This window comes from Globicephala melas, chromosome 20, assembly GCF_963455315.2.
Source record: "Globicephala melas chromosome 20, mGloMel1.2, whole genome shotgun sequence".
In the NCBI taxonomy this organism is placed as follows: Eukaryota; Metazoa; Chordata; class Mammalia; order Artiodactyla; family Delphinidae; genus Globicephala; species Globicephala melas.
Window position 1 is genome coordinate 27,922,048 of NC_083333.1, and position 25,281 is coordinate 27,947,328.

The 25,281-nt window shown below is 43.7% G+C and overlaps 1 protein-coding gene across 3 annotated transcripts in view; it reads right to left on the reverse strand.

The window, feature by feature from the left end:
* Positions 1–250: 250 nt before the first annotated feature.
* Positions 251–25,281, reverse strand: part of GRB2 (growth factor receptor bound protein 2) — a 70,432-nt gene continuing 45,401 nt past the window's right edge. For 2 of the 3 annotated variants that reach the window (XM_030837642.2, XM_030837641.2), the window contains exons 3-6: positions 12,697–12,794; positions 6,285–6,407; positions 3,115–3,283; positions 251–2,360 (exon numbers count right to left, since the gene is read on the reverse strand). In XM_030837642.2, coding sequence (XP_030693502.1) covers positions 2,175–2,360; positions 3,115–3,283; positions 6,285–6,407; positions 12,697–12,794 — 576 coding nt within the window. In that variant the 3' untranslated portion in view covers positions 251–2,174. The remainder of the gene's footprint in view (positions 2,361–3,114; positions 3,284–6,284; positions 6,408–12,696; positions 12,795–25,281) is intronic. The other variant, XM_060290601.1, reaches the window with a different exon arrangement.

A 25,281-nucleotide genomic window follows, 5' to 3' on the forward strand; every position in this document is an offset into this window, starting at 1 on the left:
CGGGCGCTGCTGGTGCCCTCCACGCAATCTGAGGGTGGGGTCTGGCGTGTGGGACTCTGCACTGGGAACATGTTTGCAGGGATTCTGATCAACAGTGATGTGAGCATCACTCTTCCAGAGGCCCAGTGAGACTCCCATGGTCCCCAAGGAGTGAGGTGAGTTGGAAATAAGGACACAAGTGTCCTGATTCCCTGACAGAATCTTTAGGTTTTTACCTTAAGGCGAGGGGAAAAAAAGAAAAGATACAGAGTGAAGAATTCATTGTATGTTTATTATTCACAGTTAATCACTACCTACCAAATGCTACCCGCAGAGTTAAAGGATTAAGTACACAGGTCTTTTTATTTAAACACTGATTTTCTTTTAAATATATACACACAAAACTTAGTTCTGCAAGGCTTCATGATATACACCAATTCCAAAATAAAACAATCAAATGGTCCAGGTGCAGAATGCCAGAGATTCCTCATATCATCAGCAAGGAGAGGAGAAGCTAGTGGACAGGGGTGATGAGAGGCGGACGCTGTGTCTGGGAGGGCAGCGCCTCCTGGGTCTCAGGCCACTCCAGGCCGAGTCCGGCTCCATAACCAGAGTCCAGGGGAGACGCCGACCGACCACTTCAGAAGCCAAAGGCCACCACCAACTCCCAGTGGCCCCGTTTTTGTTGTGGGAAGGGTGGGGAGAAGATGATCACAGGCGTGTTACCACAAGGGAGAAGAAGCTAACAGGAGACGGACAGAAAGAGCTTTGCAATGGACTCAGCCTTCCTATCGTTCCAATCTTCCTTCCAACAGTCACTGCGTCACAGATACACTTCCTTTTCAGGGGGTCGGGTGGAGCAGCTATGAACACAGCCCGCTGTGAATGGAGACATGAAAAACCACCCGGCTGCTTCCTGAATGCGGCCTGAAGCTCACCTGGGCAGCTCAGGTAGGGGACACAAAAGGTGAAAGCCCTGAACAGATACCCCTAGATTTCAGAGTAAGAAAAATGAAGGGAAAACGCTCATCCTGCCCGCACACCCCACCCCAGTGTAGGAACACGGTAGAACCTGATACAATTTAAACCTTCCTGCATTTGAAACTTGCTGGCTCCAGAGACTGGTGTCTGGGGGTGTCTGGGGCTACAGAGGGCACAGACAACACCTGAGACCGCAAGGTCAAGGACCCTGGCCCCCCTTTCAGCCAGCTCCAGTCAGATGCAGGGAGGGCTGTAACCCGGTCCCACTGTGCCCTGGGGCTCCAGCTCCCTTAACCTCCAGGGGCTATAAATATTAAAGTTGAACCTTAAAGACTCTGGCTGTGCACAGGCAGGACGCCCACACCCTCATCTCACTTGTCTCCTCTTCCCTACCCTGTCCTCCCCTCCCCCGAGGGAAAAAAATATTTACAGAGTAGGAAACAAATTGGCTGTCTTTAACTTATTTTTAAAACAAAACAAATAAAAACCACCACTCATAAGCAACCCTTGAAATAAGGCAGAAGGCACTAAGAAAAACAACATGCTCAGGAACACCATCGGAAAGGGAAACCAACGTGGAAGAGAGACACAGGTTTGGGGCCTGGCTCGCAGGAAGCCCTGAGGGGCACACTCACCCCCACGCCCATCCAACTCTGACACAACATTCTGGTGGGGACTGGGGGCTGGCAGGCAGGTTCCCACTTGCCCTCCCTCCTCCGGCAGAAGCTAAAGGGCAAGGGCCGCCCGCTCCCGGCCCGCTCCTGTGTGTGTGCATGTAAACGCAGGACACAGAAGCGGCTGTTCTTTCTGTCGTCCCGACTAAAACAGACATTTTGCATAGAGAAAATATCAGCCCACGTGGTTTCTTTTCTTTTATTATTGGCATCAGCTAGGACTATATGTGGCATTAAATGTCATGCACTGATAGACAGAAGAGGAAACAGGATGAAAAAAAGGACAAAGGAGGAGGAATAGGAGCAGTGGTGAAAATTTGTAATAAAAACTCTTTTCTTAATTTATAGGTAAGTTTTGGCATTGTTATATCCAACTCCCCCTCCCACCCCCCAGAGTTCCAACCAAAGTGAGAGGGTCACCAGGTGACCCAGCTGGGTATTCTGAGCTCCCTCACAGGCTGCTGATAGAGGCAGCTGATGGGTTTAATTCTTTTGTACGTGTTTAAAATTTTTCGCTTTCTTTAAATAATCTCTTGACTCTTAGACGTTCCGGTTCACGGGGGTGACGTAATTGCGTGGAAACATGCCGGTCTGCCCGTGGCAAGCCCCTTTCCACCAGTTGGGGTCTGAGTTATCCATGACGTGGATAAAGTCTCCCCGACGGAATCCCAGCTCTCCATCCTCTTGGGGATCAAAGTCAAAGAGGGCTTGGACGTACGTCGGCTGCTGCAGAAGAGGGGCAGGGAGAAAACACACATTGCGTCCCTGATCGCGGCCGGCCCCTCGTAAGCGGGCCGGTGATGGGGAAACTGATGTGTGCCAGCCTTTTCACATTTCCTGAAATAACCCCTCACTTCTCCTCCCCGCCCCACCAATTCTTACAGTTTACCCGAGGTGGGCGTCGTGCAGTCTTCACCAGTGCTCAAAACCACTTGGGTGTCCCCACCGTGGAGGCGGGTTGCACCCCAGCATCAAGCAAAGAGCAGCAGGTACTGCTTCAAGAGGAAAGAACTTCGGAAACAGCCAGTGGGGTTTTGTTTACAATCCCAGATGTGAAAATGGTTTAGTTCCTATCGCTTTATCACTTAGAAAATCCTTAAGGTTTTATACAGTGAGAAGGGTAAAAGCTTGAATAAAATAAGGTGGTAATAACCATTACATGTGAGAAGGATTTTAAGAATGAGTGTGGACTTCACTCCCTTACAGTACGATTTTCCCCAAAGTTTACTTCCAGGCAGAGTATTTGAGGGTGTGTTAAAGACCTTCTTCCAAGAGACACAAGATAACTAGCAACACAACGCTTCAGAGAAGCAGCCTCTGGAAAAGACAAAACTATTTTTTGTTTCAAACGTCAAATCTTTAACATGACTTAATAATGAACACAGAAGGTCCAAAAGGAACCTTTTAAAAAAACACCTGCTTGCCTAAAGAGCTATTCTTAATTGCTAAGAATGATCCCAATGTCTCTTACGAGGCTTACCTGTGGCACCTGCTCTATGTCCCGGAGAAATATCTGCTGGTTTCTGGAGACGGATGTAGATCTGTGATAATCCACCAGCTCATTCAAAGAATTGAACTTGACCACCCAGAGGAAATACTTTCCAGCCCCATCTCGGAGCACCTTGAAGTGCTGTACATCATTTCCAAACCTGGGGAGGGGTAGAGGATACACGTGAGAACAGGCCAGAGGGCTCTGTCCCAGCTACCCAGGGGCCACCTGCCCACCAAGGAGGTGTCCTGGAGAACTTGTTGCTGGCCATGCCCCTTACAGGCTGGGTGCCCAGGACTGTAGCACAACTTGACTTCCTGGCTGGAGAGCACCCTGAGACCCTCCATTAGGATGACAATTACCAGTGACAACAGGAAGAATCCTCGCCAGACAGGGAAACCCTGTCAGTCTGTCTAATTCTGAAAACATTTGTAAATAAAAAGAAATGTCCTGGGCTTCCCTGGTGGCGCAGTGGTTGGGAGTCCGCCTGTCGATGCAGGGGACGCGGGTTCGTGCCCTAGTCCGGGAGGATCCCACATGCCGTGGAGCGGCTGGGCCCGTGAGCCACGGCCGCTGAGCCTGCACGTCCGGAGCCTGTGCTCCACAGCGGGAGAGGCCACAGCAGTGAGAGGCCCGCGTAACGCAAAAAAAAAAAAAAAAAAAAAAAAAAAAAAAAAGTCCTAACCTATATAATGCCTCTATGTGCCCTGCACTGTGCCAAATGAAAAACAGAACTGAAATCTTGTGTGACATTTGAAGACTACAAAAGATAAGATAGGAAATAAGGTGAGGAAAGGAGGGATTGGACAACTTCCAACAATTTTCCTATAACTGGGAAGAGTTTAAAGTCATGTTTTCTACTCAGGGATTTTAGCTCTACTTAAGGGGAAAAGATCTCAAAAGCAAAGAACATGCTGGGACAATAAATAAAAGGCCACCCCCCATAAAAGGCTTCTCTACCACCTGGTAAAAAGGCAAATGCTCTCTTTACAATGGCCCAGAAAAACAGCATGAGCCTGGCTGAGTGGGAATGGCCCACCACCGTCGTGCTGTCTGCCTAGAACATCAGCTCAAACAAGGCCCTGCCTGTCCCACTCTCTGCCGAGTCCTTGAGGTCCACACCAGCGCCCAGCCCTCAGAAGACGCTCTATGAAGATCTGTTAAATGAACGACTAAGAGTCTCTCCTCCCATCGCTGGTATTAAAGCGTAAATACTTCTTAAAACCAACCCAGCAGGTGGCAGCACTGAGCTTTAAGGAAGCCACTGAGTACAAGTGCGAAGTGCTTAGAAACAACACTATTTCATGGGAAAAACGGTGGACGAGGAAGAAAGCTTTATGAGGAAGAAGGACATACTGAAATGGCACTTCTGGGCCCGTGGGAGCCCACTCCCACAGTGCAATGCAGGTGGCTTCTGAAAGGGGTACAGGGTCCCTAACGGTGAGCTGTTAACTACTGCAGTTTTTCCATTAGACTCAACGCCTTGAAACTCAAGACTGCACACTCTTGAACCTCCTTGGTGCAGGTGCTTGTGTTGTTAGAGGTGGTTATGACACCTGTTTCAAATTTTATTTCTAAAGCAATAAATACATGAACACTTTAAAGGTTTTATTTGATAAAACGGAAGGGTCTGGGAGGTTCCCGACAGCCAGCGCACGAGCATGGGCGGGCAGGCAGCCAGCGCATGGTCATCAGACAACCGAACCCGAACTGCCATGGGGTTTTTGGCCATCATTCAAGGATTAACTGCTTGTACTCCTTGTCCTCCACTGTTCGATTTATACTCAGGACAGTATAAAACGTTAAGGAAAACAGAGGCGGAAACACAAGTTAATGAGAAGCATAAGGACTCTTCCACCTCAAGGTGCTCTCAGCCCACCAGGTCCTCATATGCAGGTGTTTAATCAAGCACATCAAAAAGCCACTGTTTCTAAGCATATGGGAGTAAGGGGTGCACGGGAACTCTGTACCTTCCACTCAATTTTGCTGTGAACCTAAACCTGCTCTAAAAAAGAAAGTTTCAAAAAAAAAAAGCCATTGTTAAAAGAGGAAAAAAACTATTAGATCCAGTTTGATTTTTTTCATGTTGGGACTAAAACCTAACTATACTGGAAACGTATACGAAAGATACTGCAAATGTCACCTGAAACCACCTCCCACATCTTCACTGAGAAAAGAAACACAAAAATTTTATATTTAAATCTATATTAAAGAAACCCACACTTTAACTGCACATTTGGTCCTAAAATGAAACAAGATACTGAGCTGATTTTTGAAACTGAAAAATCTTTATATCATTTGTAAATGGCAAATAAATTGTTTTACCGCCTTCATTTTAAATGTATACTAAAGTGATCTGAGTTTTTAATCTAGTCACCTCTTTGTCACATAAACGATGATGTGATTTCTAAGATTCCTAGGGGAGGGTTTCCTGTGATAATATATTAACTAGAAATGGACAGAGTCAAAACACATATGGAAAAATGACAATTTGATTCAAAATCCTTACGTCACAGATGGGAAGTGATTAGCTTAGGATCTTCAAAGTTCCAATTTATATTCTCTATACCAAGGAGTTATACCAAGGTGGTATAACTCCCTGCCTTCCCCACTCCCTGCCTACCAGCTCCCTTCCACATTTAAATTTACCACTGGGGAAAGCAAAAACCCCCAAACCCCTGTGGTCACCTTTTAAGTCAGTGTGAGGCCTAGTATGACACTGGTAGATTTCAGAGAGACACCTAGTCAAGGTGCACAAGGCAGCTGACCTAGTGATCAGTTGCTGTTACAGAGCTGCAGGAATCCCACAGAGGGCAGGGGTGCCCGGATAAGGGAAGAGCCGTGTGTGTGGAGAGCACTGCAGAGTGGTGGGGATTGGGGAAAACTGGCAAGTATTTGCTCTCTGAAGCTCAGCTGCTGCTCAGCAACTAAAGACAGTTTTCACATGGGAATCTAAATCCAGTGCTGCTAGAGGTCATTTTTAAGAGAAGCCAGAAATTAGGATTTTAATGTAAATTTTTCTGATTTATAAAATACTGTTTAGGCTCAACCTCTCCCAGTTTGCCACCTTTGGTGTGTGTACCCAGACACCTGGCCTCTGGCTTCACAATTTCCATCATCTGAAGACAGGATTCCAGGCAATCCAAGTAGTAAATACTTACTTGACAGAGAGGGAGAAATCCCCAGGAGCACTCTCGCTCTCTCGGATAAGAAAGGCCCCATCGTGCCGCTGTTTGCTAAGCATTTCTTCTGCCTTGGCTCTGGGGATTTTGCCAAAAAACCACCTAAGGAAGGAAGGCAAGCCAGTCAACATCTGCTTCCCCACAAAGAAACGGGATATCCAGCCTCTGAAATATGAGTAACAGAACACTCCTCGCTGAAGGAAGGGCCTCCCTCTCTACCCTCCTGTCTCCACATGCCCCATCACGCCTTGAGAGGGGGACCATCTCCCTGCAACCATCTCCTCCATTCCCCAGTGACTCAAAAGACACAATCGTGGGCCACTTTCTATACAGGAAGACACTTAAAAATGGGCCTCCTGGGCCAAAGCTCACTGGGCCCCCCACTGACTCATCAGCAAGGCAGCAGGGAAAGCCCAGGCCTATCGATTTGAGCACATGATGAACCATCTAAGGTGAGACAGGCCCTTCCTGCAGCCACTTGATAAGGCAGCAGCCTTGCTACAGTGGGATGAAGAGAAACAGGGGTAGGAAAGCTGGAAGGCCCAGAAGCTGGACAGGGCCACTTCTTGTAACAGCACAAAGGGAAGAGGTTCAGGCTGTGAGGGAGCAGCCTCTGCTCGTAGCTGTAGTTGGCACTCCTCTCAAGGCCACTCTCTGCTGTCACCGCTCAGAGTCTGGTTTTCAGGAACCATTAGGAATGCCATGCGTTACTCTGTGCAGAGGCAGCTAGTTGCAAAATTCACTTTTTCATTTGGAGTAACTTACAGATTCTTCTGCTCCCAATGCTAACTGACCTTGGTCACAAGAAAAAGTGGGTGAATTCATGGAAAAGGGTAGGAGCAGCAGGGGCTGGGGCTGACCATGAGGAAGAGGAGGAGAAATCTCTGAAACAGCTTCAAGTCACAGGCACCTCACTTCTTACAGGAAAGCCACAACTAATTAGGATAGATGACTGTGAAAACAAGGTTCTCTTTGCAACTTGTCGTTACTGTGTTATTATTTTAGAAAAAGCAACGATGCCACTTGTAACTAATAAAGACCTACCTGCTTCATCAGACTCCATACATGGTAACTAATATGCATTAAATATGCAAACTAGAATAACAAAGATACAAGGAGTCTGTTAAAGTTATAACTCTAACATATATCTATCTTACTTATAAGCAACTGCAAGATGTCTCTGAAACAATACACTATACTAAAATTCAAACAGAAGGATGGGAGCTGCTAGGAAGGATACATTCAGAAGTTGCCATTAGTAACCTTTAAACATTCCTAAAATCCGCAGCCTTGTATCTTTCTCATTTGAAGTGAAGTAATGCCAAGCCGCTGAGGAGCTGGTACAACCTATCTTCCTGCACCTACAAAGAACTTGAGGGTAAGTCTTCCAGGGCCTGGAAGTAAGGCCACACAGGAGAAATCATGTAGTAACACAACAGAACTATCTCCCACTAGGAAAGGACAGCTCATAGTGTTGAGATCACGTAAGTACTTTCTGTTTTCATCTGTGCTCTCTGGTTTACATTGCAGTGCCCGTGCACTCAGTAGCCATTTGGCCGAGAGGTGGCGAGAAGTTCCCCAACAGTCACATTCTTTCCTCCTAGACCCCCCCAAATCTTCCAGCAGGCAGGCATTTTCCTTTCTGCTTTCCTTTTTTAAGGTATAAGTAATGAACATAAATTAAAATAGCTTAGATGTACGTGAAGTAAAAATAAGCAAGACTCTTCCCTCAAACTCCCCAGAGGCAGCAACTGTTGGCAGTTAGATGTGTATGTTTGTGGACCTTCCCTTATGGTGCACAAATATATAGATATGGTGGCAGTATTTTCTTCCTCTCAGCTTAAAATTAACTCATTTTTATTTTCAACTTGGAAAAAAAACACAAAACCTGTGGTGAAGCAAAGTACTCTAACTGGAATTTTTACAAAGATTTACTTCATAAAAAACACCCGTTATAAGCACCCAGATTGAAAAATGGAAAATTAGTTGGAGACCATTTTATTAAATACTTCTTTTGTACCTGCTCCCATTTTCACTAAACACACACACACTCCCTCCCCCGCTTCCTCCCTCTAGAAAAAGAGGATGTCCCACAACATAAGGGATATGACACTATGAGGAACAGCTATCACTCTCAGTTATAACATTTAATACCACCATCCTACACTTCCTTAGCATTTTATACTGTTATAACTTTAACTTCTTTTAATGGTGATATTTACGTGTGACTACATGGCTATGGTCAAACTTCTTAAAATTTTTTAAAAGATGGGTTTATACTACAATACAATTAGCAAGGGAGAAAGCTAATGGGAGGAGGCAGCTTATTTCCAATTCAAGCCTTTATTACATCCCATAGGCACCCATCCATATGCATTTAATGTGAAAAGCACATATTTGGATCCACCCCCAGTATATACAACTCATGTTGCAACACTAATGCCAACAATCATTTCGTAGTCTGTGTTTAATTTGTTAGCTCAAATGCTATATTAGGTCATACTCCATTATTTTTTTTTTTTTTTTTTTTTTTTGCGGTACGCGGGCCTCTCACTGTTGTGGCCTCTCCCCTTGCGGAGCACAGGCTCTGGACGCGCGCAGGCTCAGCGGCCATGGCTCACGGGCCCAGCCGCTCCGCGGCATGTGGGATCTTCCCGGACCGGGGCACGAACCCGTGTCCCCTGCATCGGCAGGCGGACTCTCAACCACTGCGCCACCAGGGAAGCCCCATACCCCATTTTAAACTTCCCTCTTGCTCCCTAACAAAAACTAAAAAAGGGAAGTAAGGGAGGCTGGGGAGATGGAAGGAGGGGCCTGGTACTCTGTACCCTCCCATAGCTATGAAACCAACACTGACCCTGTACTTATGGACATCCAGTCACACAGCAGCCCTGTTAATGTGAAACAGGCCTGTGAGGCCCACCACTGCACAGGTACAGGGTGATGGTCTTTTCTGGCAATATGGTTTCCTTTTGCAGAGCTTGGATGGATGAACACTGCCTGCGTTCCAGCTAGAGTCTGTGAAGAACACCACCATGGGGCCTGGACGCTTCCTGATCAATTATTATTCCAAAGTTCTTTACAGTGGGGAGAGAGGAGCAGGCATGAGAGTGACTCTTCCTAAAAAGCTAATCCATCCATCAGGTCAGTAACTATAACTATCCAAGGAAGGTGGCCTTTCCTATGTTCCCAACAGTCAGATTTGAAGTGCCGACGTCACCTGAAACAATCTGAAGAAAAACAAGGATTTAGAGCCACAGGCATTTTATTTAATATAAAAATTACAGTCTGATGTTCTGCTGAATTCCCCTTCAGCCTGGAAATATGAAAATGAAAAGCAGACTTCCCTGGTGGCACAGAGGTTAAGAATCTGCCTGCCAATGCAAGGGACACAGGTTCGATCCCTTGTCTGGGAAGATCCCACATGCTGCAGAGCAACTAAGCCCGTGTGCCACAACTACTGAGCCCAAGCGCCCAACTACTGAGCCCATGCACCGCAACTACCAAGCCCATGCACTGCATCTACTGAGTCCAAATGCTACTGAAGCCCACTTGCCTAGAGCCCATGCTCCACAACAAGAGAAGCCACTGCAATGAGAAGCCCGCCCGCAGCAACGAAGACACAATGTAGCCTCCCCCGCCAAAAAAAAAGGAAAAATGAAAAGGAACTTAAGTTGATTTTGTTATCACTGGATCTAATGCTGAAGTCAGCGAACTATGGCCCTCAGCCTAAATCTTTCCAGTTTTGCTGTGACCCACAATCTAAGACTATTTAAAAAAATTTTAAAGGATTGTTTTAAAAAATTCAACCGAAGAAGTATATGTGACATGACAGAGACTGCACATGGCCCACAAGGCTTAAAATATTTATTATCTGGCCCTTTACAGAAAAGGTTTAGCCAATCCTTGATCTATTTTGAGGGCGGATTGTAGGAATAGATGTGCACCAATTTTTGTCTTGTGTGGACCGAGGTAGGATGCACTATGTGACTCCCAGTAACCACTATCCAACTGCTTCTCCCCATGGGGTGTATTCCGTGATGCTGTCCACGAAAAGCCCACACAGCCCCCAAAGCAAATATGGACACTAAGTGGCCACAAGAATGCAAAACTGTGCTTAGTACAATTCCCGGGAATCTATAATAATCTCATGCTCATCTTTTGTAGTTTCTTGGATATCACTGCTTGTGCCTACATTTTAGTAACCTGGGCATGGCTGTGTGTTAATAACAGCCAATCTAACATCACAGGGACCTCAAATAAGGGACATTATCAATCCACTGACCAGGGGCCACAAATCTTTTCCACGTACGCCTCTGAAGACTTAATACTTCTGGCTTTTATTATCATGAACAAATTGGTCCCAGCCTTTGTACAAGAATTTGCATCTGAGTATCAATTCAAAACTACTTACTGAGCTACTATGTGCAGAGGCAAGGCACAAGTTACAAGGGAGTATGAAAGCAGAAGACATAAATTCTTCAAGGAATCTAATATCTTTTTTAGGGGAGAAGGGGAGAGATCAAACTCACATAGTTACAAAGATACACGATAGTACAAGTTTCAAACAAAAACTAGAAAAATATACTTCACAGTTAGACTGGTTTTCTCCTTTTAAATCATTCAATGAAACATTTAGTGAGCTATTATAAGGTGCCTGGTTCTTCTTGAACTATAAGAAGTTTCCTTGAGGACCTCACAGATTCTTCATTATAGAAACTTCTGCATAGGTATCTTCCTATTACCAAACTGCAGGGTAACCCAATCTCTCTCCAGGCTTCCTGGATGTGCTCTCTCAAAGAACTTCCCATTAACTACATGGACGTTTTATTATACCATAACTTAACTACAGAACCTAACTTCCCAGCACCTAGCACGGTCTCTGCACATAGTGAGAACTGTGCAAGAGTTCAGCGACCAAAACATGAATCCAACAGACAGTTTTAGGGTGAAGCTCCTGAATCATCTGTTTTGTTTCATAGAGGCAAATCATTTTAGAACAGATTCAGTTCAAAAGGTAGCATTTGGCTCATGTTTAGTTGCTAGTGGTGGTTACCTCTAAAAGGGGTACATGTATGGGGAGAAACTCACACTGCTCTATAGTTTTCTACACTGTGAGTCTTTTAAAATGAGAACTCTATTCATAAATCAGGAGCTTGGGATAAACATACACACACTGCCATATATAAGATAACCAACAAGGGAACTCTACTCAATATTCTGTGATAACCTATATGAGAAAAGAATTTAACACAATATTGTAAATCAACTACACACCAATAAAATTAAAATATTAAAAAAAGAGAAGTATATTAGTTTATTAATTCATAAATTAGTAGTTTTGAAATAAAAATACTGGACGCTTTCCTAATTTGCAGCATAAAGAGGAATGAACTAGACCGTTGTCAAGGCGCTTTTGAGCTCTACAGCATTCAGTTCTTTGTAAGATGACGTAAAAGCTGTGTAAGATAAGATGTGGTTAAGATCTTTGCTCCAGTACTTGGGGGAAGAGAAATGACAGGGACACATCAGAACAGTGACAATGGGGGAGAGGGACAAATGGGCTGCTACTCGAGGTGGGGCAGTCATCTGAAAGTCTTATTTACCATTTTGTGTTAAAACAAGTAGATACAGAGGATCTACCGTTTCTTCGTGTTTCAGTGGCATTCTAGTCTGAGCATTAAATGCTTCAGTTCTCCCTGACATACTCACAAGAAAATGACTGCTTTTGAGGGAGGAGCAGAGACAATAAAAGAGGTGGTGGGTAAGGGTGGGAGGAAAGTGGTCTGTAAGGGCTCCCAGGATCCCACCATGTCATATATCAACAATAAACGGTTCTGGAATTTAAAAAAAAAATTTTTTTTCTCACTGCTCTCAGCAGCCTGGAGTAGGAGAGCACTTTGTTTTCTCTGAAGTGGGAACACTAAAATGGAGGGGTAGGGCAGTGATTATAGTGTACATTTACTGAGAACCAATTATATGCCAAGTATTGTGCTCTGGTGATACCAAGATTATTAAGATATGGTCCCATAGGAATATCAAACATGTCAATACAAAACCACGTGATAAATACCCTTTCTAAAACTCAAAAAATGCAGAATTATGAAACACATCTGGCACAAAGGGTTTCACAGAGAAAGAATTATGGACCTGCGTAACTGCTGTTTTATCATTTGAAGATCACTGACAGTTACCTAAAACATACACTATTATTGACTATTATGCTCTCATTATATACTCTTACTAACATGGAAAAATCAACATGCTTTCTTAATTCCCTGAGAAGACAGAATAAAAAGTATGACATCCATCCCAATGATCTCAATTTTAAAAACATCATTTGAACAAGCAGATGGGTCTGACCCTGGAGGGTCAGCAGAGCCCAACTTACGGATGTGGTTTCATTTCTATGTAATTCTTGGGGATGAAGCCGTCTTTCCCATTGAGCTCTGCCTTGTACCAGTTCTGATCACATTCTTCATTCAAAACCTGAAAAGAATTAAGACAAGGAAAAAAAAGCAATCATTTCCTTTTCACTCTTAAGTGGGTAGCCATGAAGACGACTATGTTGCCTTTTAGGTTTGTTTGTAAAAGGTGTTATTTGGAGTATTATCAGTTACATGGATGCAAAACTTGTAATTTTTAAAACAACCAGCATTATGTCAACTCTGATACTTAAAAAGAAAAAGGAATTGTGTCTGGAAATGAGAATTCAGGTTCCCAAACATCTAGCATTAAAACCTCAGTAGAAAAGCAGAGGGAGGGAAAAATAAAAGATGAGTTTCTGTGAGGAGATTTCTGGAAAACAGCAAACACTGACACTGGAGAATAAAGGAAGAGAGTAGGTATAACCGCACAACAACTGGGCAGCAACAGAAAGAGCCTGAAAACCTCTCCAGGGATCTTCAAGCCAATTTCCAGAATCACAGAGATCCAATCTTGGGATTTCCTCATACTGTCTCTAGGTTATCCCAAGTATGGGCCAGCCACCGTCCTGCTGCTACCTGCATGCACAGCCATGTGCCCTTGTGTGGGAAAACCGTATTTTAATGAAAAAGCACGGTAAGTCCTACTTACTTCTCTTACCCTCAAGGGCCACGATGTGTCCGAGTTAGAGAATGCTGGAAGCACACCAATGGGCCCCATTCCAGGGGAGGCCCAGAGACCACACAACTGAGCCCCTGCATTCTGCAAAGTGAAAACAGCCTACCCAAGGTTACGGGGTAATGAATCCCATGCAGATTTTCAAAACTGAAACGAGTGTGCTCTCCAATACTGACTTATATGGATAGCCTATCATCTGCAGAGTATTAAAGGGAGCAAAATACGGACTTCCCTGGTGGTCCAGTGGTTAGGACTCCACGCTTCCACTGCAGGGGGCATGGGTTCGATTCCTGGTCAGGGAGCTAAGATCCCGCATGCCACATGGTGCAGCCAAAAAAAAAGGGGGGGTGGGCAGAATAGATCTAGGCATAGTATAAAAGCCACCCTTTGAATTCCAGATTTCTAACAAAAGGCAAAGGGTATAGGACATTTTAAAAAGTAACTTAAAAGAGAAAATAGACATGTGAGCCTAACTCAAAAATGGCGAACACAGGAAAATGCTGATGGACTAGTACAGTGGTAGTAAATCTATACTACAGAGCAAAATTCTAAAAGGAAGTTGGTAAAATTCTTTACCAAATTATTTACTCATGATGCTGAACAATGCTGTACTCACTGCCAAATTAGAACCTGGACTGCTTGATGTATATGTATTGACATTTCCAAGTGAGATACAACTTTGGAAAGGGTAGATAAGACTGATAGATACCAACAAATAGCTAAGTTGCACTAATGATGCCGACCAGTGAATTCACTTCTGAAAAAAGGCTATGCCCTGCAGAGTTTTACAAAGCTGGTGCCTATCTGTGATGCTGGCTAACCTCGGACCCTCAGTGTCAGTCACTGAGTTTACATGTGCACAATATAAGGTAACAAGCTATTGCTAAATCCCATCAGCCTCAGTGATGAAAACCTTTTTCTTTTCATCAATTTTCCCTTAAAAATTTTTATTTATTTATTAAATACTGTGATGAAATAAATATATGTAAAATACACTTATAATTTTAAAATATGCATTTCAAAAACTGTACTGTGGCCAGAAAAGTTATTCTGTTGCTAGACAATTATAAAGCACACCCGCACACCAAGGACGAAGGTCTGAGAGGGACAGGGCTCTTAAGGCACTCCCTGCCACAATGACATCAACGTCCATCCCTAAGCACCAAGGTTAACCCACCAGCATCACAGAAGATTCAACAGCACAAGAGCCAAAGGAGCTTTAGGCCAGGATTTTGTTGTCTACCAAAAAGAAGGGCTGGAAGAAAAATGTGGTCTAGTAATTATCTTATAAAGCATTATGGCCCATTTGGACATGAAAACAGAATAAGGTAATCACTTGGAAAAGGCCAGTTTTAATTTGTGACCAATAACCTTGCAGAAAAGGTTCTACACGCCAGGAGTTCTTAGAACCAACCACATGTTCTTCTTTTTTTTTTAAATTAATTTATTTTTGGCTGCATTGGGTCTTCGTTGCTGCACGCAGGCTTTCTCTAGTTGTGGTAAGCGGGGGCTAACCCTTTGTTGCAGTGCGCAGGCTTCTCATTGCGGTGGCTTCTCGTTGCGGAGCACGGGCTCTAGGCGCACAGGCTCCAGTAGTTGTGGCGCACAGGCTTCGTTGCTTCGTGGCATGTGGGATCTTCCCGGACCAGGGCTCAAACCCGTGTCCCCAGCATTGGCAGGCGGGTTCTTAACCACTGCACCACTAGGGAAGCACTGCACGTTCTTCTTGTCACCTTTGTTAGGACAGAGGCAAACCTCCCCCTAAAAAAATGCCCCACGACAATAAAAGAAACTCCAGGGCAACTCCCAGATTTGGCACCATTTTAGAACTATGGTTTTCTGCAGAACAAAATTAATACTTGGTGTTTGTATGCTTTTCTCCCCAAGAAGGTAGGGAAAAATGGAACTAATACGTTTAGATGATGATGATGATGAGGAGGAGGAGGAGGAAGAAGAAGAAGAAGAATACTGGCCGGGTGGCTTGTGGGATCTCAGTTCCCCAACCAGGGACTGAACCCCCGCCACGGCAGTGAAAGCCCAGAATCCTAACCACTAGGACACCAGGGAACTCACCAATGCTTAGATTTTTTTTTTTTTTTTTTTTTTTTGCGGTATGTGGGCCCCTCACTGTTGTGGCCTCTTCTGTTGCGGAGCACAGGCTCCGGACGCGCAGGCTCAGCGGCCATGGCTCACGGGCCCAGCTGCTCCGCGGCATGTGGGATCTTCCCAGATCGGGGCACGAACCCGTGTCCCCTGCATCAGCAGGCGGACTCTCAACCACTGCACCACCAGGGAAGCCCGCTTTATTTTTAATGTAATGTCAGAATACATGGGAGGCTAAAATTTTGGTTCTCTAGAATATTCTAGTATCTAGAATATCACTTTGCCAGAAAGCCAAGGTGTGGCTGTGCATGCCTGTAAATCTCTTTACTCGATAATTTAAGAAAAGATTGGTTCTGTGGGAGACAAAGCACAGGACAAGCCTGGGGCCACCTGGGATCAGGTTTTTCTACCCAGCTGGTACATCAGCTTTCACACGCAAGCCCTGAAAGCCCAGGATGGCATAATTTCAGAGTTAAAAATTAAGTTTTATTCAAATGCTTAAAACAACAAAGGGGGGCTTCCCTGGAGGCGCAGTGGTTGAGAGTCCGCCTGCCGATGCAGGGGACATGGGTTCGTGCCCCGGTCCGGGAGGATCCCACATGCCGCGGAGCGGCTGGGCCCGTAAGCCATGGCCACTGAGCCTGCGCGTCCGGAGCCTGTGCTCCCCAATGAGAGAGGCAACAACAGTGAGAGGCCCGCGTACCACAAAAAAAAAACAGCCAAGGGCACAAACTGACATAAGTGAATCTCAAGTAGAGCAGGGAAGGGCACCAGAACCACATGTGGAGGATGAGTTTGCACCTACAGAGACTGTACTGAATTTGCTATGGCTTTAGATGAAAGTTCACATCCTTCACAAGTAAGCTGTTAAGGCCCCATCAGAGTTCTGAGAAGGAGGAACTGCTCCTATCACCACTTCCCCAAAACACAGGCAACTTACCATTCGCTCATTCATTACCTCTTAACAAACAGATGGTTGAGTTCGACCACCAAATTTTCATTCCGTTTTGAAAATTCCAAGGAATGTTTTTAGCTCTTACCCCACAGCCGCATGTTCTATGCCAACCCCCATATTCCCTCAAGTTATGACTTTGTAGCCATCAAAACACTTTGGTTTAACGGAAGCAGACTGATCAAGAGATAAGATTATGAAAGGAGGAAGAGACAAGTTTCAGTGAAGTTTTTATTTGTTCTTTTTCTGGTTGCAGAAAGACAATGTTAGAGCCACAATCAGGAAGAAACCTAAAAGATAAGGAATGATGTGAGGTTCACACAGGAGAATTAAAATATTCCAGTTGATGGAAGGGACACAATAGGTGCTTTTGAGCTGTTGCTAATGTTAAACTTCTTGACCTGCAAGTTGGGTGTATTCAGTCTGTGAAAATTCACTGAACTGTGCACTTACGATATGTAACTCTTCTACACATATATCATACTTCAACTGAAAGAAGTATTTCAGTCAAGAGAACACAGTAATACTATGGTCCAATTTAGATGTAAGAAACACACACCAGGGCCTCATACGCCTCCGGTACAAACTTTTCACACCGAAAATACACAGCGGAGCAGAAAATAACAAAACGAGGCTTCAGAAACCCCCACCATGATAGTTTGCCGTCACTAACCTATGAAAAAAATTCCCAGAAATAAAACTTTCTTCACTACGGACAACTCAGAGCATTCCACGTGTTCTACTTTTCTATATTATATAATCTGGTAACTTTATTCACTGCTGCCACCACCCCACCCCCAATCTGAGACCATTCTAAAGGCAATGCAAATTTCCATCTTTACTAATACCAATTTAAAGGTTTCCAAATAGTTTAAAAAAGAAGAAAGAAAAAAAAGCCAGAGCTCAAAGATTTAGGGCTCAGACCCCTTCGGATGCACCTGATCTGGTAGGATTCAAGAGGCGAATAAACACATGGGTTCAAATTCCAATTTCACCAGCAATGAACTATGTGACCTTGGGCATACGGCCATTTTCTAAGTTTTGGTTTCCCATCTATAAAGTGGTGATAATACCTACCTCTCAGTGTTACTGAGGGGGTTAAATGAGAAAATGAGCAGCATGGCTCACTACAGAGCTACCGTCCAGCTGTTGCAGTGGACACATTTATTTCACAGTAGTTACTCTGCCTTACACATTTAGCAGTATTAGATCTAACAAAACATGGCTATCCTTGGGGCTGAGTTTTACCAAATTAGGTATCTTTGATGTAATGCTGCCCATGGGTACCCAGAGCACACGTATTAACAGAGAATTGGGATTCTTGTTATACTCTGGAAACACAGAGTACAAAACTTCTGTGTTTACTTCAAAAAAAATTTTAAATGCTGAGTTCGAGGATTACAGTAGGTAATGCCCTTCCCTGTCCCTTCCCTGAACTCCCATAAGGGAGTTCTTGTCTCCCTTAAATCCTGGGAGACAAGAACTGCACTTAATTTTCTATACAAATTACAGGAAAAAAAATGTGTCGTTTAGGAAAACGGTAGATAAGAATTTTGTTTATAGACTGCTGTATTTTGAAATATGGGGGTATTTTCTTGCCTGAACATATGCAGTCATCTGTAAATAAACAAAACAAAACAAAAAGAAGAAGGAATCATGATTTTAAAAAAAAAAAAGCTGTGCAGTTCCAGAACAGTAGTCCCATCAAAGCTTTCAACATACATTCTAATTCTAACAGCTTGCACAGGGTTCAACATTTCTTCAGGGAAAAATTATTCAAAGTTTTATAGCATTTGTGAAGCAATTTATAAGAAAGAGCATTTGTGCATAAAAGATAGGAACAATTACATATTTAAGCTCTTCCACCACTTAAAAAACAAAAATACCACTTACAGCTGGTCCCTGCTTTACAGAAATTCTACATAAGCCAGTGAGTTTCCCCAGCTCTTTAAAGATCAATCAATCCCACACAAGCAACACTGAAATACTGCCAGGACTTGAAGACAAATTTAAAGAATTATGGTGACCCTACCACATAATTTCAAGTTCTTAGAATAGGGAAGGAAAACACACACACACGCACGCACGCAAGCACACAGAGTGGCTTTTTAAAGACTTTAACCCCTAAGAAAAATTCTATAGGGCCCTGGCTAGGGTAACAGTACTGGGAGAGCCATTTAAAATCAGTTCTCTTCAGCTGCCTGTTACATATATTATTAGGATGCTCTTCAACTTCTCAGACTCCCTTAGTATGGATTACTGCCTCAGCCTCAAACTACACTGATTCATTCCTAACACTTTAAATAAGTGCTCTACAATCACCACCTCCATCTGTTAAAGTTTTTGCTCAACATGAAAAACATCTTGGCTACGCTGCTTGCTCTACTGTGTGCCAAAGCATGAAAAACACCCACACTGTAGATGAGTTACTCCAAATTTATGTAATGATATCAAATCAAGGGGGTATTTTTACCTTATGGTGATGAACTCTTTCAACAAAAGTATAATATCTGTGCCACGAAATGTGTTTTTTAGTTCCCTTTGAAATGGGTATTTCCAGAAGATTCATTTCTTTGGGGATCAAGGAGCCCTAAATCAATTTTTTACATCATTTTCCTTTTAAGAAAGGATTCTATTTACCAAACTAAAGAAATCCAAAGGGCATTTGTTGGTCAAGTTTACCTTCTGACCACTAATGACACATGCTAGGTTTTGCCCTCTTAACAATTTTAAAAGGAAAAGAAAGAAAAAGAGGGAGGAAGGGAGAGGAAAGAAAACCTCCAAACTCCCAAATTTTCTATTGGTAAAAATCACTCATCACTTATATACTGCCATTTGAATACAAACCAGTTACACCCCAGGAACAGTGCCTTTTTTCCCATTGCCTGAGAGGCTCTCTCTACCCTCTCTAAACAGCTGCTATCAATGGGCATCAGTTTGAAAGGGAAACACTGCTGGATCAAGAGGCCAAGCCGACCCCCCACCCTGCCCCGCCACCTCCCAAAAGGTCCAGGTTTCATAGTTTAAGGTTGTCCTGGTTTGACCTCAATCTATTTAGTGCTCTGAATCACTTCAAACACCACTGTTTTTCTGTTAAAAAGTCTTAAGTAGCCTTCTATGGATCCAAATTATTCTTAGTTTGGCATTCCACTTTTCATAATTTGGCCATCACCTACGTTCAGTTCTTCCCACCCACTACTTCTCTAAATGAACCTTTCAGTTCAGTCAGGCTAGTCAACTCAGCGACCTCTAAACACACTGTACTGCATCTCTCATGCTTCCTCTCTTCATCTATTCACATCTCGTCTACCACTGCTTTGTACTGTGTACTGGAATGCTTTGGTCCTCTCCTAAACTTGACTGCAAGCACCCTAAAGCTGGCTCCATGCCACTTCTCATCGGTATTCTCCATGGTTCTCAGAATAGCATCTAGCATATTTTGAGGAACTGACTGGTATGTGGGGGCTTTGTTCTAAGTAATGCATACAGGATCACAGAGCTAGCTGGGTCTAGGGACAACAGAAAGAGCACCACACATTATACATTACCATGAAATTCCTTGGTGAAAATAATAACATCTTAAATAGACCCTGGAAAGAAGACTGACTGTCATGAATTTGTTCCCCGCAAGGAGATGCAAAATAAAGGAAGTAATAGAATGAGGCAATCAGTCTTCCTGTACCTTAGGCATCACTGCCAAAAAACTTCTATGGCGAGCACCTCAAAACGGGGTACCCCACATCTTTTCCACAACACTACCTGCTTCTACTTTCTCCAAGATAAAAAAGTGTAAGGGTGGGGTGGGTAGGCAGGGAAGGGAAATTTCAGTATGAAACTGAGAAAATATGCCTTGGGTGGACTAGGGAGGGAAGAGCTGTAGCTCTGTATCTATACACGTGTCCCGACTCACAGCTCTCAGCATGGGGGCACTTCCTGGAATGTTAAGATGCCTGGTTCAGCCTGCATGTCTGACTAGTGACTTACTTTTGCAGAGTGTTAATGTTATAGCTACAACTCCTCCACCAAAAGCTTTACAAAGGACACCATGAAGACCTTCACCTTTTTTATTCTTTTGAATGGCAGCCAAGTTGATGTAGAAAGAAAAATGATCTCTCTCTCTCTCTCTCACACTCACACTCACACACACACACACACTGATTATATTAAGAGTTCAGGGCCATTCACACATTTTTTAAAATGGAAGACTTCCTTTATAATGTTCACATATGTAGCAAGATGAACAATTAAGATGACTAACCAAATTATTATTATAAGAATAATTGTAAGAAGAATAACCAAATCAGGATATTTTTCTTTCTCTGAGAAATATTTTAGTGTTCAAAAAACGAATTAGAGGGACTTCCCTGGTGGTCCAGTGGTTAAGACTTCGCCTTCCAATGCAGGGGGTGCGGGCTTGATCCCTGGTCAGGGAGCGAAGATCCCACATGCCTCGCAGCCAAAAAATCAAAACAAAACAGAAGCAATATTGTAACAAATTCAATAGACTTTAAAAATGGTCCACGTCAAAAAAAATCTCAAAAACAACAACAACAAAACAACGAATCAGACACTTATCAACCTTTCCAGGTTCAGCTGTCATTAAGAAAAGCTGCTCATGACATTTTAACAAAACAGGAAGGTTGTTCACACTTATGTAGCTATTACTCCACCCAGATGAATCTGGAGGCAGTGAAACCTAAACGCACAGGCAGTACCCCAAAATAAACTCTTTATACCAAAGGGGTACCAAGAGTTTCCATTCAAAATAACTGTCTTCTGTGCTTTGTGTCTTGTGGAAGACACCCTACTTTAGTGTAGCTGACTGCTCAACAGAAGAGCGAAATGCTCTCAAGAGTGTCAGAATTTCAACTGCAGGGATTTGGGGCAGTTGGGCGCAGGGGATGGGCAGAGACAAAGATAAATATGAGGGAGTTTCAAGAGAGAAAATTCTGTACATTTGAAAAACTCAGCAATCATGTGACAGCCTGTACCAGGCAAGCACTCTGCAACAAGAGTGCAAAGCCCTGAGCTAGGTAAGCTTAGGATGCAATGGCCACCCTTCTCTCCCCAGGGAGCTTAGAGTCTATCTAGTAAACTGCTAGTTGCAACACAGTGTGATGGACTCCAGGAGTCGGGGAATTACAGGTACTGTGGCAAATGTCCATTCAACAGAAAATATCTGCGTTCCAAACACCGAAGGGAAAGACCTAAGTCCAGCTTAGGGGATACAGGAAAACTTCCTGTGGGAAGTGTGAGCTAGGTTATATTCTTCCTATCCCCCCTGCCCCCTGGATATATTCTTTGTTTGCATCTTTAGTTCTGCTCAGCTTGTATAGAACTTTGAGTAGAAGGAACATGGCCGACTTCCCAACTTGCTATCAAGCAAACGTAGGGACGGATGGTTTCCTTGGCCACACTTGGCAGTCATTAACTAAAAGACTGGTTAAGTTTCCTTAAGTTGAAAAGTAAAACCTTTACTAATGGTATAAGAACTCCTAACTGGAAATAACCAAAATAATCAGAAACTACGGCTAATTCTTTACTTTAGCAATATATATGTATTTAGCTACTCTCCTTGTTCATTAACAGAAGGCTTTCAATTTTAGGTTAAATTCTACAACCCTCTCCTCAAAAACACCAAACTAAATAAAAAGCAAACAAAGCCTCCTAAGCCAGGGGAGCAGCAGTTGCCTGTTCTCTGATGACAGGCAAACCTGCTTACATTCATCAGCTCCCCCTTCTAAGATCTAACTCACTTCCTGTTGCTTCAGCAAATAAACCAAAAACAGGAGCTCCCAAAAAGCCCTCCTCCGCCCCAAAATTAATGACAACAGAGGTCATTAAGTTTAACTTAGGCCTTATTGATTCAAGATGTGAACTAAATAGGGTCTACTGATTTAGTCATTCCGTGCCCCAAAGTCACCTCACAGAATGTAACAGAAAAAAAGGCATCAGTCACTCAGCTAATCACTGGCAACTGCATAAAGATCTATGGCTCTTAAAAAGGAACGAAACTGGGTCATTTGTAGAGACGTGGATGGACCTAGAGACTGTCATACAGAGTGAAGTAAGTCAGAAAGACAAAAACAAATATTGTATATTAATGCATATATGTGGAATCTAGAAAAATGGTACAGATGAACTGGTTTGCAAGGCAGAAATAGAGACACAGACGTAGAGAACAAACGTATGGACACCAAGGGGGGAAAGTGTTGGGGGTAGGTGGGTGGGATGACTTGGGAGATTGGCATTGACATGTATATACTAATATGTATAAAATAGATGACTGATAAGAAACTGCTGTATTAAAAAAAAAAAAGATCTATGGTTCTGAAACACTCGAGGCTAGGGGGGTCTTTACACCTAGAATGCTACCATTCTGAACTAAAAAAAAACCTAGTTCCAAAATTTTCTGAAGCAGCTAATCTAGCTCCATGGCAGGAGAGTCTGTAACCACATGACAGACAGAGGGACTTGGGTGCAGTGGTAATTCCCCACCCCATTCCCAGGGTGGAGGTGAATGCAGGCAATTAAACAGGTTAATAAGTACAACACTAAACTGAAAATGTGGATTCACGTTAGGTTAAGCACAGGGTTAGGAAGCGGAAAAGAGAGGGACCTACCCTAGTCTGGGAGAGACGGGGAATGTGGTCAGTGAGTAACACCTGAGGGGACACCCAGAGTATCTCCTATAAATGGTCTAGGCAGAAGGCTCTAGTGTGCAAATTAGGAAGTTCAAATGGGTATGCTAAGGATGATAACTATAAGTCACAGAAGAGTGACATTCAGGTTTGCATTTTTCAAACATTCCAACGTTTGCACTGTGAGAATGAAGTGCAGGGAAGACCAGGCGGGAACAACTACAGCCGCCAGCGCTTGGACTGCAGTGGGAAAGTGTGGTGGAGGGAAGGAGACAGATTCAAGATACTTTTCTGAGGTGGAATCAAAAGAGCTTCGTGGGCATATGTGACTCGGTGGCCTCCCTCTTGGCCACCAATTTTTTTTCTGAAAAGCACTTTAGAAAAACAGCTATATAGAGCTGCTGGCAAATTTCCCTCTTTTAAAGCCACCGTGAGTAAAAAGCATAATTGTAAAAGGTAGATGGTACCCCCGTGCCTCTCCAGATCCAGCTGACATTCTCCTCTGCCCTTCTGTGCCCTCCACCTGTATGGACCACAACAGCAGGCTCTTCTACAGGCTTCCCAGCTCCCCAGTGGAGAGGCCGCAGAAGGCAGCTTCCTGTCTGGGGCTTCTGTGGACAGTCTTAGACCCGCAACTGAAAGTCTCAGCCTTCTTGACTCAGTCCTTTCCTCCTCCAGGTTCTGGTAACACCCCTCCCCCCTTCCTTTGCCCCACTGTCTTCTGCAGGCCTCAAAATGGGAACCCGGTTACTAGCTCTGGGCACTGTACCGTCCCCTGTGGTTTCTAGAGAAACCCTGCCCACACCTTGTAAATAGTCTCATTAATAAAATCTCCTCAAATTAGCCAGTTTAAATGTGTCATGTGTTTCCTACCAGGACCCTGACTGAAATTCCTCTCAAATCAGTTCTATCCATCCTTTGGAACTCACTGAGGAGATATTTCATTATACAAAGTGACATTTGTTATGAGGCAAACAGATCACAGGAAGTATCCAAATTCTACCAACAACTTGGGAGAAGAAAACTGTAAAACAGCCTTGAGGTCCACCATCTTACGCAGCTAAATAATTCTGTTTACTATTAAAACAGTTACAGGGAATTGAGAAAGGTGGTGGAAGTATGAAAATCTAGGATCTGTAATCTGGTCATTACTAGGCTGTCCTGATGAGTTACCGTCGCTGTCCTCTTCGAATTGCACTTCAGTTAATGTTCGAGTGTCTACTCCACTGAAAGCTTTCTGCTAGGAAGCCGCAACGGGATTTAAAGGGGGGGTGGGGGCAGAAAGACACAATCCCTGCCCTACAGATAAGGGAGTTATGTATGTAAATAATGAGGGAAGAAGTAAGAAGTGGGATAAGGGAAACTGCTGATTTTGAGTTGAATATGGAATTCACAGCTACATGTTTCCAAGTGAGCTGCTTAGTTAATACAGAAAACTCAATTCATGTCTGGAGAAACGAGAAAAGGGGCAACTTCCAAGAGTGCAGGAGTAGAGCAAGAACCTAAAGGCAGAGCAACACAGAGTGTGTAAGAGTATGTGGTAAACAAGGCCATCTTCCCTTTTATATTTTAAAATGGGGTTCAAAAAAAGAGAGTTGCTGTTAAGTCACACTTTACTTGCTGTCCTCCTCCAGGCTACACACTGCCCTTCTGCGATATGGAGCTGTCACATGTTTAAGTGACAAACTAATTACAGACACTGTGGATGGCTGGATGTGGCTCAGTCAAGCAGAGTCACTTCCTACAGGTAATCACCATGGCAATGCTACTCCACTGCACGAAAACTACTGCCTAACACGTAAGACGAGTCACCCTCCTCGCTGTCTCCTCCACTGTGCTCAAGTGCCACCAGGAAGGCTAAAGTCTTACAGCCCAGAAATCTTCAAGGACGGGATATCACGTGGTCATGACTGGAATAACTAGATCAAGTGGCCTACTCGAGTCTTCTGTTTCTATCACTCAGAGATCTCACAGACCTCCCCCCTTCCTCTTCTTTTTGGATGATCACAGTGGCAAAGATAAAAATAAGTTAATATTCAGTGATGGTGGCTGGATGGTACTGGTGGGAGTATAAAAAGGTGTATGGTTTTACTGAAAGCAATTTGGCCATACGTATCAAAGATATGAATTTTCATACCTATTAACCCAGTAAAACCCAGCCATTCTTAGGACTCTA